General features: G+C 38.8%; 1 protein-coding gene across 4 annotated transcripts in view; it reads left to right on the top strand.

The window, feature by feature from the left end:
- LOC111562694 (inactive N-acetylated-alpha-linked acidic dipeptidase-like protein 2) overlaps nucleotides 1-13,269 on the top strand; it is a 520,178-nt gene that overhangs the window by 183,033 nt on the left and 323,876 nt on the right. For all 4 annotated transcript variants that reach the window (XM_055016278.1, XM_055016281.1, XM_055016283.1 and 1 more), the window contains 3 exons: nucleotides 8,522-8,698; nucleotides 9,442-9,610; nucleotides 10,823-10,984. In XM_055016278.1, the coding sequence (XP_054872253.1) occupies nucleotides 8,522-8,698; nucleotides 9,442-9,610; nucleotides 10,823-10,984 (508 nt within the window). The remainder of the gene's footprint in view (nucleotides 1-8,521; nucleotides 8,699-9,441; nucleotides 9,611-10,822; nucleotides 10,985-13,269) is intronic.

Here is a 13,269-nt window from a genome sequence, read left to right as displayed (position 1 = left end):
GCTTTTTTGGTCAGCATGTGGTGTCACTCAGTTTGATAAAATGGATGATGCTGACCCATATGACTGAAAAGGGTGATTTAACAATGAAATATAATGGGTCATACGTGGAAGAATAGTGTCAAAGTCACACAGCATTGTCCCACAGTCATAGACATCAACTGGTAAAACGCTTCTACACTGTCAGCCAATCAAGTGATAAATTATTGCACTTTGTATTATTATTGAAGTTGCCATGTGCATCTATGTACATCCTGTATGCACAACAGAACATCCAAAGTCTTTAACAAACTAGCATTGGTAGAAAGAGAAAAAAACAAAACAAAGTAGTAAAACACCTGCAACCATGAAGCCAGTAGTGGCTCTGCTACAACCAACAGTGTTGTTGAACTACAGGCTGTTTTTACACAGACCAGATGGGAGACATGTATAGAAACAAGATAGTATGTAAAATAACATGAATTTATTTTATTTTTTTTTTTTTTGTAAATCAGAGTTGGTCACAAATTTTTCTCTGTTCATTCCAGTTTTTTTTTTTTAATTTTTGTCAATAAGGAATCTTTTTTTTTTTCAATGATTTATGACATATATTTTCATACTGCGCAGAGGACATTTCTAAGTTCTCCTCATCTAGCCATAGTTGGGCTGGGTCCATAGCAATTCAGAACTTTATGTTTCAGTGAAAAAATGAGTCCACGGTAAGTGAGCATGTGGCAAAACATGCCTAGAAACTGCCTGGAGTTGGAAGAGTAAACAAACTACGAAAAACAGCTTGACCAGTCTATGTAGTCAGCCAGGAATATGATGGTGCTAGACCCAACATCTCTCAGTGAAGTAGCTCTGACTCATTGCTATAAATGTTTGTTATTCGTCGAAATTGCAAATTCGGCAAGAGGGAACCTTACTATGAGGGATGTCGACAGATTTTCGTTGTCAGATTTTTGAACATTCAGTCATGAATGTCTGTGTATACACTGATCAGCCACAACATTCTGACCAGACAGGTGAATTGAATAACATCAGTCATCTTGTTATAATGCAATGGTCTGCTGGGAACCCCCCAAACTCCCCAACCCCCATGGTAACAGCAGTCCTTGTTGCCGGTTGCTACCCTCAGCAGGATAATGCATCCCGACACTACCTCATGAGCTCATCGAGAGAACGCCAAAAGCATGTAAAGCAGTAATCAAAGCAAAGGGTGTTTATTCATAGTTGTGATGCCTTCAGTGAGAATCTACAATGTAAATAGTCATGGAAATGAAGAAAAAACATTAAATGAGAATATCATATATAATACATATTACACTTCCAAAGCTGCTTGACTGTTGGATTTACTTTGTCCTCACAGAAAGGAAAAGTTTGAGAAGTATTTGAAAGTTGATGTTAATGTCTGACATCCAAGATGACAGTTACTATAATAAGTTAAGACATTTTATTCTGCAACAGCTCACAGTATGGCATTCATACACTCAGGCAAAATTGTATTATTTACAGCTGCAGAGGCCAAAACCTTCCATCGTCTGCCACCACAAAATGTCAGTGACACAAATTTATTTTAAAATATGAAGATTTGATGGATTGAGTCATCAGTGACCTCTAAAAGACTATTTCTTGCAACTAAAAAGTTAAGTTTAGGTTCTTAAAGCTACTTCCTAATGTTAGAGAATGATTGTGGTCTATTAATCATTTTTTATTTGTTTGTTTTTCACTTCAGTGGCTGAGCATCCTCTTGTTACTTTGATCTCAAATGAACATTTTAACACGCAAAATGTTGCAGCAGATATGCAGCTGCTCTGCCTCGGTCCTCTGGGGTGACGATGCTGCCACCTCAGTGCATAGCAGGTCAGAGATGGCCTACAGATGGCAGCGCACCGGCAGTGTCAAATGTTGTTACAGTCTGAAATGGAGCTGTGAAGTCAACGAGCAACATTTTGTTTTCATCCCAAAACCACAATGAGCCTTACAAATTCTGCAACCCATCCAGGCGAAACGACAGGCACAAGTCTCCCCCTCGCCTCATGATTTATTGAAAAAGAGCTCTTCAGTCTGGTGATGTTTTGGTCACAGGCAGCAGAAATCATCTAACCTGAAATGGCAAGGACACAGTGGAGCAGCAGTATGACAGAGAGTAACAATTACCTTCATTTAGAGCTTGCCTAGAGACTTCAAGTGAGAAAATAGTGTTGATTGCTGCTCTTGTGAGCGAAAAGTTTTCGAATGTAATTCAGTCCTGCTACTGCTGATTGTACACTTAAAGTACACCAGAATGCTCCAGATTGTTACATTATATTCTCTAATGTTTGGTTGAATTGGCCCTGAGAAAAAAAATGAAACAAAATCAATTTAATTTCAAAAGTTTTTATCAACATAGCTGCTAAATTTTATGTAACCATATTTTCTTTTTTTAAGGTGTATGTTTTGGTCTGCATCTAATGATGTGAAAATAGTGAGATTTCAATCAGCTATATTTTGTGTATAATGTACATTTGAAATTGTTTCCAAAGAAACATACTAAACTAAAATGATGAACTCTGTAATTATTACCTGCAAATCAACATGTTGTCATTGTAATCATGCAAGCATTTACTTCAAAGCAACTCAAAATACAGCATCTCTGAGCTGCAATCATGGCTTTACACTCTTGCCCATGTTCGGACATTAGCATGCTGAATTGATAGCATTAAAAGTGTCATTTTGCAGACAACAAATTTAGCAAATTGCCCAGACCAACTGGAGGTAGATTAAGAGAACAGCAACATAGACTATCAAATTAGAAGCAAAGCTAGAAAAGTGCCACAGTCACATAAATATTCTACCTGTTGTGGCTTCAAGTGAGAATCCAGAAACTTGGATGTAGTTAAATTTACTCTAGTGTCACTGTATCCTTTTCTACCTTCACTTGCAAGTAAACAATTATTTTACTCTTGCAGTGATGTATGTTCCAGTGTACCAGCAGTGAAAGTTCTCTCTGACTTCTAGAGAAGGTTGTTGTGTTGGACACATTCATTTTTTAAGTGATTACAGTGCAATAGATGAGTAGATCATTTAAACATTTGTGGTATATCTTCACTTTGAAACGCTCAGAACTATATCTCTATGATATATAGAGATTCTTGGCAGAATATTATGCAAAAATTGGATTTTTAAATAATAGCACCAATATCTTCAGTACTGTGAGATTGGGTTTAACTTGTATGACCATAATTCTGTGCACACTTAAGATTCTTTAGGGGACTTTCTAACATCATAAGCTGCAGATTGTAACGAGGCAGAGCTTTCTATTATTGCCAACTGAACAGGTGGCTACTCTTTTCAACCCAACCAGCTACTTATATAATATACATTTTTGATTCTAATGAAATAGTAATGATTAAAACAGTGCAATGTGCTGCATGTGCACATTATATGACCAGTTAATTATGTTCAATAGCAATGCAAGCATGATGAAAATTACATGTGCCTGTATCATGTGGAGCAGTCTATGCACATTCCATTATGAGGTCCTGCTGAGTAGAGAGCAGTGAGTGGTCTTCAGTGTGTAACATATATTCAGGAAAATAATCAATGACAAAACACATGAAGAATTGTACTGATTGCACACTGAGCTACTTTGGACTTTCACAGTAAACACTGAAAAGTCCACTGAAAGACAGACCACAAAGACATTTATAGGCCGAATGAATTAACAAAATGAACAGAAATTGGCTAAAAGTCGAATTGATACAGTCGCTTCACATGATTTCAGTCAAGCGATTTATACATTTTGTTACTTTGGAGTTATTTTTGGAAGGGGTTTATCTTGTGGCCACTGACATCTCTCTCTGGCTACTTTTTTCCCCACTGCCTTGGTGTGTTCCTGTGGAGAACCATCTGAGGTCTAAACACCTTTAGTAACGAAACAATATAGATAAGGTATCTGTCACCGACCACTATGATTTTATGATAGATTTGAAAGGCACAGACATGTCAGCTGTCAGTCAACATGTGCTGATGTATTGGCCAGAGCTCCTCTACAGAGCACACCTTATTACAATTGAACGGTCAATCCACAGACGAAGTGTTTTCAGAAGTGTTTTTGCCATCTGTCACATCACGACGGGGTTCCATTTTATCACACTGACATCAAGGCAAGTGCATCATCCAAGGACCACTCCCACTCTCACCTCCCTGCTCTTTTACACTAAGAGTCTGTTGTTTTTTGGGTTTTTTTTGCTTACGTTTTGTTTTGTTTGTTTATTTTTGGGCTTTGGCACTGCACAGATCAAAAACTGACAATGTTGTTCATCGTATCATAGTTTTTCTGTGATGTGCTGAATCCTCATAACTAAAACAACTAATGGAAAAATACAGAAATATATTTATTTATTTAAACCAGATGAAAAGTCTAATGTTATTTGGAAAGAATTCATCATTCAAGAATTTTTGGGGTGATTTTGGAGGTTGCATGTTTTGAGTTCCTGGGTACTTTGCAGCTTTCCCAGTGGCCTTCTACCTCAAGTCCATTTGCCTCAAATCAAGACATAAATCTTTTAAAATAGATGACATATACTGCATAGTTCATTCTTACAATAGGCTGTTTATCCTCTCCAACCGCCAGATGCTGCCTGTCTATATTGTCTTTATAGAGATGATTTTCAACATGAAGGTGTATGTATGGTTGAGTCAAATTCAGCTGCAGTGTATGTTCACAGCAATGAAGGAACACGTCACCTAATGTGACAGTGTGATCCAGTGTTGAGTATTTGTTTCGCTTAAGAAGTCTTGTTTGTAGAATCGGTTCATTTTTGGTTTGCGTCTTGTTGTCACATTTACAAATATACCGCTATTTCCTCAGCTTATTTTTTTATGCTATTTTTTGCTCATGTGTTTTAATCTCACTAAATGTCTTCACTAAAGAACTAGTCCTTTTTTCTGTCAGTGTGCCCTGACAGAACAGAAAGAAAGTGGATGACTTGAAAAGCCAAATTACACGAACAAAGAAGAAAAATAAGGGTGAGAATCGAATAACAAGGGTTTTGCCGGCACTCCGGCAGTGATAGGCATCAGGTAAAGCCCAGTGCAGTGTGTGGGGGTGTAACGGGAGGTCAGCAGTTAAATGAACTTTTGTTCCATTTTACTGAGAGGAGCCTCCATCTGCATTGAGCTAGAAGTAATGAAAGTGTGGTGGAGCATTGAAGATTGATGCCAAGGAACTCCCTCTTCCCTCTGCTTTTTACCCTCTCTCATTCATCTATAAACACTCTGCCTCTTCTTCCCTGCCTCAGTGTTCTCAGCTGCTTCGCTTTATGTCTCTGGAAGAGCTTCTGTGCTTTTTTTTCTCCCTATTGTAGTTGTCTTCTGTCCTCTCCAGGACTCTTCCTCGAATTGTCACGATGCATCTCCCTGTACCTTTCTACTCTATAGCTGAAACTCTTCTTAAATCGACTTTGAAAAAATAAATAAATAAAATAAATTCTCTGTTTCAACAGTGGACAATCCAGCAGCTATGGAGAACGTTTTAGGATAGGATCACCCCAGCCATGGCGCTCAGTGTTCCAACCCATGAGTTTTCAGTGGTCATTACTGCATAGTTCGGATTCAGTAATCATTTTGATCTTGACTACACTCCTCTTAAGTTTGATGCTTCTATTTTGCACAGTTGTGATGCAGTCATGTTCACAAAATATGTTCAAAGACAGTGATGTTAGTCGATCTTGTCAAACTACTCAAATGTGTGTCTGTGGGAAACATGGCCGGAATGATGTCACTCTCAAAAAACAGATAACATCACGTCCCTCAACGTGCTGACCTTCATCCATGAGTCTGGAGGTTGTGACCTCTGCCTTTATTTTGCTCTCAACTACACACCTGTGAAGTCTCTTGACTGTATCTGTCCACAGACATTCATAGATAGACAGGCCCATTTAGAGTGTCTGTAATGGTGGTTCACTGTACAGTGTCTTTATGGGAGGTTTAAGTGGTTCCATAGTATGAGTAAATAATCAGCTGGACCTCTCTTTTAGGTATTGAGGACATTTTCACCTCTCAACCAATGTATGCCTCCTCTCAACCTTCAATTACCATGACTGAGATTATAGTGGTCTTGCAAAATGTGCCTTTGAGTGGCCATTATGCATCCCTTTGGTTCAGTCCTCTGGTTTGGTTTGGTCCTCTGGTTTTCCTCTCCTGATGGTGCATTTCAACTTGTATATCTATAGGTGTTGATCCGAATACTCACTGAACATTAGTGGAACGATATAGTAATGATGACTGAGTATCTATGGACTAGAACATTAACATGCTCTCTCTAGTTATGTTCTTGTCTAGTTGTCTGGGTGCAGGTATGTATAGTAAATGCCTCGGTCACTATTAAGACCTGAAATGCAAACAGTGTCAATGGATGACAAACAGAACAAACACAAAAGACATAATTGTAAAAGGTAAATGATATATTTGCCAATTGTTTCTATAATATCTAATTAATACTGTGATAAATGGTCACACACCTGATGTCTTTATGCATAATGAACAATCATAGCGTTACCAGTTTATACTTACATGGTAATAATTCAAAATGCCACAATTAATAATCATTTTTTGTATATTTTTGGTTCATTTGGAAAAAGAGATGACATAAAACACAACTGTTTATGCTTAAAATTGACATACATAATCACATGTGCATCCACAATAGTAAGAATAATTGGATAGGATAAAAATGTATGCAGTATATTTTATTTTCATGGACATCTAAGAGTCACAACTAATGGATGCGGGCTATGGATAAATACACTACCTCCTGTTAAGACATGTTTTGGTCTCATCCATTAGTTAATAAATCACTGGCTTTTATGTTGGCATAATTGTCCTCTCATATGTTCTTTCTTCTTCCTTTTGCTTTGAACCAGTTTGAATAAACTATCTCATATAAAGTGACAACTTTTCACAGAATAATAACCTAAAAGTTAGATTTCCATTCTGAGGCATTTTTGTTTTCCTTATTTCACCCTTGGAAGTTATTGATTGGGCAGTTCATTTGCCCATTTATGGTGGACTTTGGAAAAAGAGCATGTAAAAAGCACTGTTAAACTTGACGACATACAGAGACACTAGGAGGGAGATTTTATGAGATTTAATACATCTGATCTAGAGTCAGATATCGTGGACACATTCACAACTGACTCACAGTCTGTTCTCATGCATGTGAGATTTAATGATGCTGTTTAGGAGCTGCATTGACCCCAGAGTTGGTTTTACATGGCGAAACACAACCAACACATATTCACCATGTCACTGTTCACACAAATTCTGCTTATGTTAACGCACGCACGCACGCACGCACGCACGCACGCACGCACGCACGCACGCACGCACGCACGCACGCACGCACGCACGCACGCACGCACGCACGCACACACACACACACACACACACACACTCAGATCCAGTACTTAACTCAATGCCTCTGCCTAACTTACCTTATCTCAGCCACATTAATATGTGTAAATGCACTGCAGCACCCTACGGTGCTTTTAGTGTTCATAATTGTGTGCTGAGAGGCTCTGGTCAGTCAATTCACCCAAGTAGCTTTTAACCACATTTATCACATTTTCTTATATATATCCAGCACTGATGTAACATCCATTACTACAAGTCAAATGAACAGTCTTAATCTGACCCAGGTGGCTGATATCAGGCTTTTAACACATACTGCCTAGCTACAGGTAAGTCCAGCACAGACTGCATATGTCATCAAGCACTGTTTTAACGAGGGATACTTTGAGTGTATTGGAATGTATTTCCTGCAATGATCTGGTAAATTTAAGTCCACGATTGACTTTGCTGTTGTAATATACAATGACCAAATATCTGACACAAAAGACAAATCTTAACTGAAGATGGTCTAATAATATGCATTGATGCATTTGGAGCAAGTGTATAACAACCATGTTCAGAGGAGTTTGCACCGTTATTAAATGCAGCATGCATTTAACCTAATTTACTATAGCGGTGGTTTGCCCCTGATTGAAAATAAATGACTAACCAGTAAATGATAAGACAAATCTATGGCATAGGTTCATTTAGGTGCAAATAAAAAAACAACGTCGTTAGATTTAAGGACTGATCATGATTTGGGTTTAAATACAGTAGAGATTGGATGACCTTCCTAATCATTGTTACAGTGATAAATACGTGGTTACAGTTATGCTCAGAGTTAAAGAGAATAACATTGATTTGGAATTTTTGTGTCCTGTGGATAATCAGTTGATTGGGTTTCGGAAATTTCTGGCTTCTGTACTCCTCTATGCCTGTAAGCGGATTGTATCTGGGATGTGGACGAAACAAGCTTTTGAGGATTTCATCTTGGGCTTTCAGAAACATGGATGAACATTTTCAACAATGCCCGGCATTTTGCAAGCCAAACAATGAATTGATTAATCAGGAAATTATTAACAATTAAAAAAAAACCTTCCCTTTCCCCTTCCATTGTTTACAAAATGGGTAATACGAAATAAATTCAGTGTCAATTTGATTTCTATTCCAGGTGACAGCATGGCATACAGAAAGGTGTGTGACACCCAGGGTGGCCCACTGGTTGGTGAGGTGCTGCACTGCTCTGGAGGTATGGACCTTGACTGGGACCTGGACAAGGAGGAGTTGCAGGAATCAGGACCAAGCATGGACCGCATGCAGATGCAGCATGTAGACTGCCAGAGATCAGGTCAGATTTTGTTGCCTAGTTACAATTCCCTATTACTTTTATGCTGCACAGCATATCGGCTGATATTTTTAAACATATTTCTGGGTTCATTTTGGCATAAAAATCGTCATATTATTCTGCCAACAGATGAGCCACAGTGACCACAAGATCCCACTTGCTGATGTATTGGCCTTGCAGCCAAACATGATGAAAACGCAGCTGAAAATTTCTGTTGACTAAAATCCAGTGTGTACAAGTAATTGTAATACAATGCTTGTACAGCCTGTATTACAAGAAGATGCATATTTTAGTCTGTCATCTAATGCAGCTGATCTTAATACGGCACGATGTGTTTCTGAACAGCTGATTTGTTTGCTCTGCTAAGAGGACAATTACAGCTCATATTAAATGTAAATGAATACTGTCTGATTCATGTCAGATCAGTTGACATGATGAGTTTGTGAATTATTTATAAAACATTTTACCACATTAATGAGATTGCACACATTTCAAAAACAATGTCAAAAACGTACACAGGAGAAAACAAAAAGTCACGTCAGATATGCCTAATGTTTTGTATTTTTGCATCACCATATTTGCTGCTAGGATGCATCTTAATGTACTAATTATGGTTTTGCTTATGTTGTGTATACGATTTTCTGTATACGATGGTGTTCAAAAACTTTTGACTGGTAGTGTATTTATAATGCAAATTTGATTCAGTGTGTCTCTATCCAACGTTTGTCCCTGCTTTGACTGTTCAGATGCTGGTCCTGACCCTGACCCTGAGCTGATGGAACCCATCCAGCCGTCTGTCTCAGTTTCACCGCATGGACGATTTGAACGCCTCCAGGAAGATCCCAACTATATCTCTCACTTCACCAGGGCTCCTGGCCATAAAGGCCAAAGGCGACTCCACTGTTTCCTAGTCAGGTAATTAAAAAAATAAATAAATTAAAATGCTTAGAGGCCTTTGGAAGTCAGAACTTCCTCCCTACAGATATTGTTTTGTAGCCATATATTTCACAGTCATCTACAAAAATACTGTTAGTAACAACATTAGACTCTGAACTCTGTTGCTTTTCCATCACAGCTAAAACCTTGTGAATATTTTCATCCAGCTGATCATATCTGCAAGGGCTGGGCTGTTGGAACGGCATCATTACTACATGGTCAAACAAATAGCTGCCCAACTTTAAGTTGCTTTTTCACTGAGACAGTTTTAGAGAGAAGCCTTATTTTGGCTGATAGTAATTTACTGAACTCTTTCTAATTGAATTAATCAGTACCTGTACAGGGATCAGATCAATGTAACAACAGGGAAGCTATTCATTTTAAAAAGCTTGTTTCCTGCTTTTATTTTGTGTAAAACTATTCATATGCACTCTTATTCATACATATACCACTAATCCTGTTTTCTGAGCTGCATTATGGAGCATGTTCTTTTTATGACCATTCTGCCTCTTACCATTAACCAATTTTCACGTCAGCATGTCTATAAATATGCTTATCTATCTTTGTCCTACATATAAATCTAATTGCAAGTAGAACTAACTCTAAATCATTGTCTCGTCACTGCTGAAACCACCTATCATCTAACATGACACTTGTGCTATCCTGCTCTTATGTCATCATCTAGCCAGTATATATCACTAATACCCTACTCATTGCCATTAAAATACTGCAGTAGATAGGATGAGAGTGATGCCTGAGTAGCCCTAGAACAATCCCAGACACCCATCCAATTGACACAGCACCAGCCAGGATGGAAAAGTTGCATGTTATCTAGATAAGTGCCACTACAAGGTACTTGAAGTCAAGGTCTGTCTCTACCACCAAAACTGACTCAGTTGCTATTAAAAGATAATAGCAGCCTATGAAATGTTAAACTGTACATCAAGCACCGGCATTGTCTTACCTTTGAGGTGCTAGAAGTACTTGAAAGACTCTATTGGCCAGTGTTTGAAGGAAATATTTCTTAAGATGGGCCATTATATATGTGATCTCTTGAGCGAGAGTTTCATTCTTGACCTTGACGGTTTGATGAAAGTGCCTTAGCTCAAAGTCCAAAGTGGTGAAAGCTCAGAAGAAATTCTAGTAAGTGGGCTTAATGTGATCTCTTGATCCCTTTTTTTCTTTACATAGATACCTCCTGGCAGGGGTGGGACTTTTTCTCCTTGGTGTCCTGATTGGCTGGTTCACTCACACATCTACCATCAAACCACCTATTCAGCCACCTGACAGCTCTGATCTGCTGGAGGACCTGCTGAGACGAATCACAGCTGACAAGATAGATGCGCTACAAAGGTAAGCTCCCTAACTTCCACATTTTACTAGAAGAGTTATGTGTTTGTTATGGACCCAAAGTGGTAACAATGGCAGTCAAAGGAATGTAATATTTTACAGATCTACTGTCAGAAAAGCACTTCTTTAACCCATGCTGCTTAGTAAGGCTGAGTTACTCTGGAGACTGCAACATTTTTATTTTATTTTTTTTTCTCAAAAACATGTCTTCAAGTGAATGCCTCTTTTCCTCTACACATTCAGGGAGGGAAGGTTGGTAAGTTGACTTGCAGAGGCACTGGGAGGAGATTGAGACAAGACGTAAGGCCATCCCAAGGGTGGGGGAGCTAAGATTGGAGATTCTAGGGCAACAGATGGGGACTGAGCTGGATGGTTGAGGCAGAGGTCTGGCAAACAAGAGTAGGCAGCAAGGCTGGACTTGGTTTGCCAAGCAGAAGTAGGCTGACCGAGGCAATACTACCATGTGTACTGGTAGGACAGTGTGGTAGAGAATGGAGAGTCAACGTGGGGTTTATATGCTACAGGAGGTTCACTCGAGAATGAGACTCAGGTGTGTCTGCTGGATGCCAGCAGGAAAAAGTAGGTCACCACACCCAGGCACACAAACACACACTAGTACGCACACCAAGAGAGGCAGGGAGACAGAGAACTGACACGAAACACCAGGAAAAGGATTGAGATACTGCTAGGATCATGACATGACTAAGTAGCTTTAGTTGCCTAAATCAAACTAAGCCTCAATCATAGAGGTTCCAGATGAGAAAACTGTCAGACAATTACATTTTTGTCACAGTAATCTGTTGTGGGGAAAAAATAAAAAAATCAAAGTGTTTTTGCTCTTCTGTTATAGAGATGTCAGATCAGACAGAACCAGAGAGTCTTTTTAGAATGTAATGACAAACAACCTCTTATGTAGTTTATATGTAGTTTGAATGACAATGAGATTAAAGCAAGACAGGCAAAGACATGTGAAAAGAAAAAGAGAATTTGAGGGAAGGTGCTGTTGGCATGCAATACTGTTATGATGGAGTTGAGTCGAATAGATGCTCAAAGGAGGTGACAGGGAACATCGAAAACAGACGGCGAGGATCATAGTTTGATGCTCCCTAAGTTGAAGATCACCATTATCTATCCTTGTTGCTTTCTAGCCTGGCACTGATCTATTTCTGTCCAAAGATTTAGAGCGAGGGAGAGAGGAAATGAGAGATAAAGACTCTACACCAGGTACCCAGTCTTTTTTTTTTAAACACTGATACAAACCTCCGTCAACCCGAACGTTGTTTTCTCCGAGCCAAAGGATCATGGGATGCCTGGGTGTATGTGTCTGTGTGAGATAACTGGCTTTGCCACTGAACTGAGACAATCATGTCACCATGGTTTCCCTCTCTGAGTTTTCCACGTGTTTTATAATTTATTTTATCACATTTATATTTTAAGGTGCCAGAAACACCCCCACCCAGCCATCCGTAACCACCAAAGCTACCCACACACACCGCATCTGAACCATCTGTGAGGATGATGGAGTATTTGTTTCTGTAACTGGATGGCACAGTCACCAATGAAATTAAATGGTTATTTTCTCCACCTACTAGTCCTCAGTTAAGTAATATATCATTTATTTTCATTTAATTGGCGGCCTCTGTTTACTCTGTCTGTCGGAGACCAGCATCAACTGTAACACATACAAACCCACGCTATCTTTTGGCTTTGAACTACTGTTTCCTGTAGTTGGTCTGTACTATACAATAACCCACTTCTTCACAATACAGAAAATGTAAATGACAAATTAGGTGTGAGATCCAATAGACACATCCAGATAGTAGTAATGTGTGGTCATCCTAGGGACTTTGTTGTTGGACTTCAAGGCATCTTCACAAATATTGCTGTCTTTGTGCTATGAAGCAGAAGAAACACTACATGCGTAGTAAAATTATGACACAAATAAGTACATTTAGAATAAGTCTGTTCCCAAATACACCCAAATTGCAGCAGGCAAAACATCAAATCTGTGTGGATTGAAGAGAAGATTGGACATTTTTCAAATTAATTAATGGAACAAGCTCTTTTTATAAGAGATTTTTTTTTTCTTCTTAGTCAGTTTAATGACACCCAAATTAGTACCATGAGTCTTAATGAAATCACTCTTAATATGCATGTTAGAGTAGTGGATGGAAAAATGCATTCATTTATAATCCCTTTAGTTAGTTTGTTGTTGTTTTTGGAGGGTTTTTTTTGGACATTTGGTTAAAAATTCCTTTGAATTTGGACAGAGCATGCCTGCTGCCTTG

This window comes from Amphiprion ocellaris, chromosome 2, assembly GCF_022539595.1.
Source record: "Amphiprion ocellaris isolate individual 3 ecotype Okinawa chromosome 2, ASM2253959v1, whole genome shotgun sequence".
Classification (NCBI taxonomy): Eukaryota; Metazoa; Chordata; class Actinopteri; family Pomacentridae; genus Amphiprion; species Amphiprion ocellaris.
Note: the sequence above shows the minus strand (reverse complement) of the source record. Positions and strands in the feature narration are given on the sequence as shown.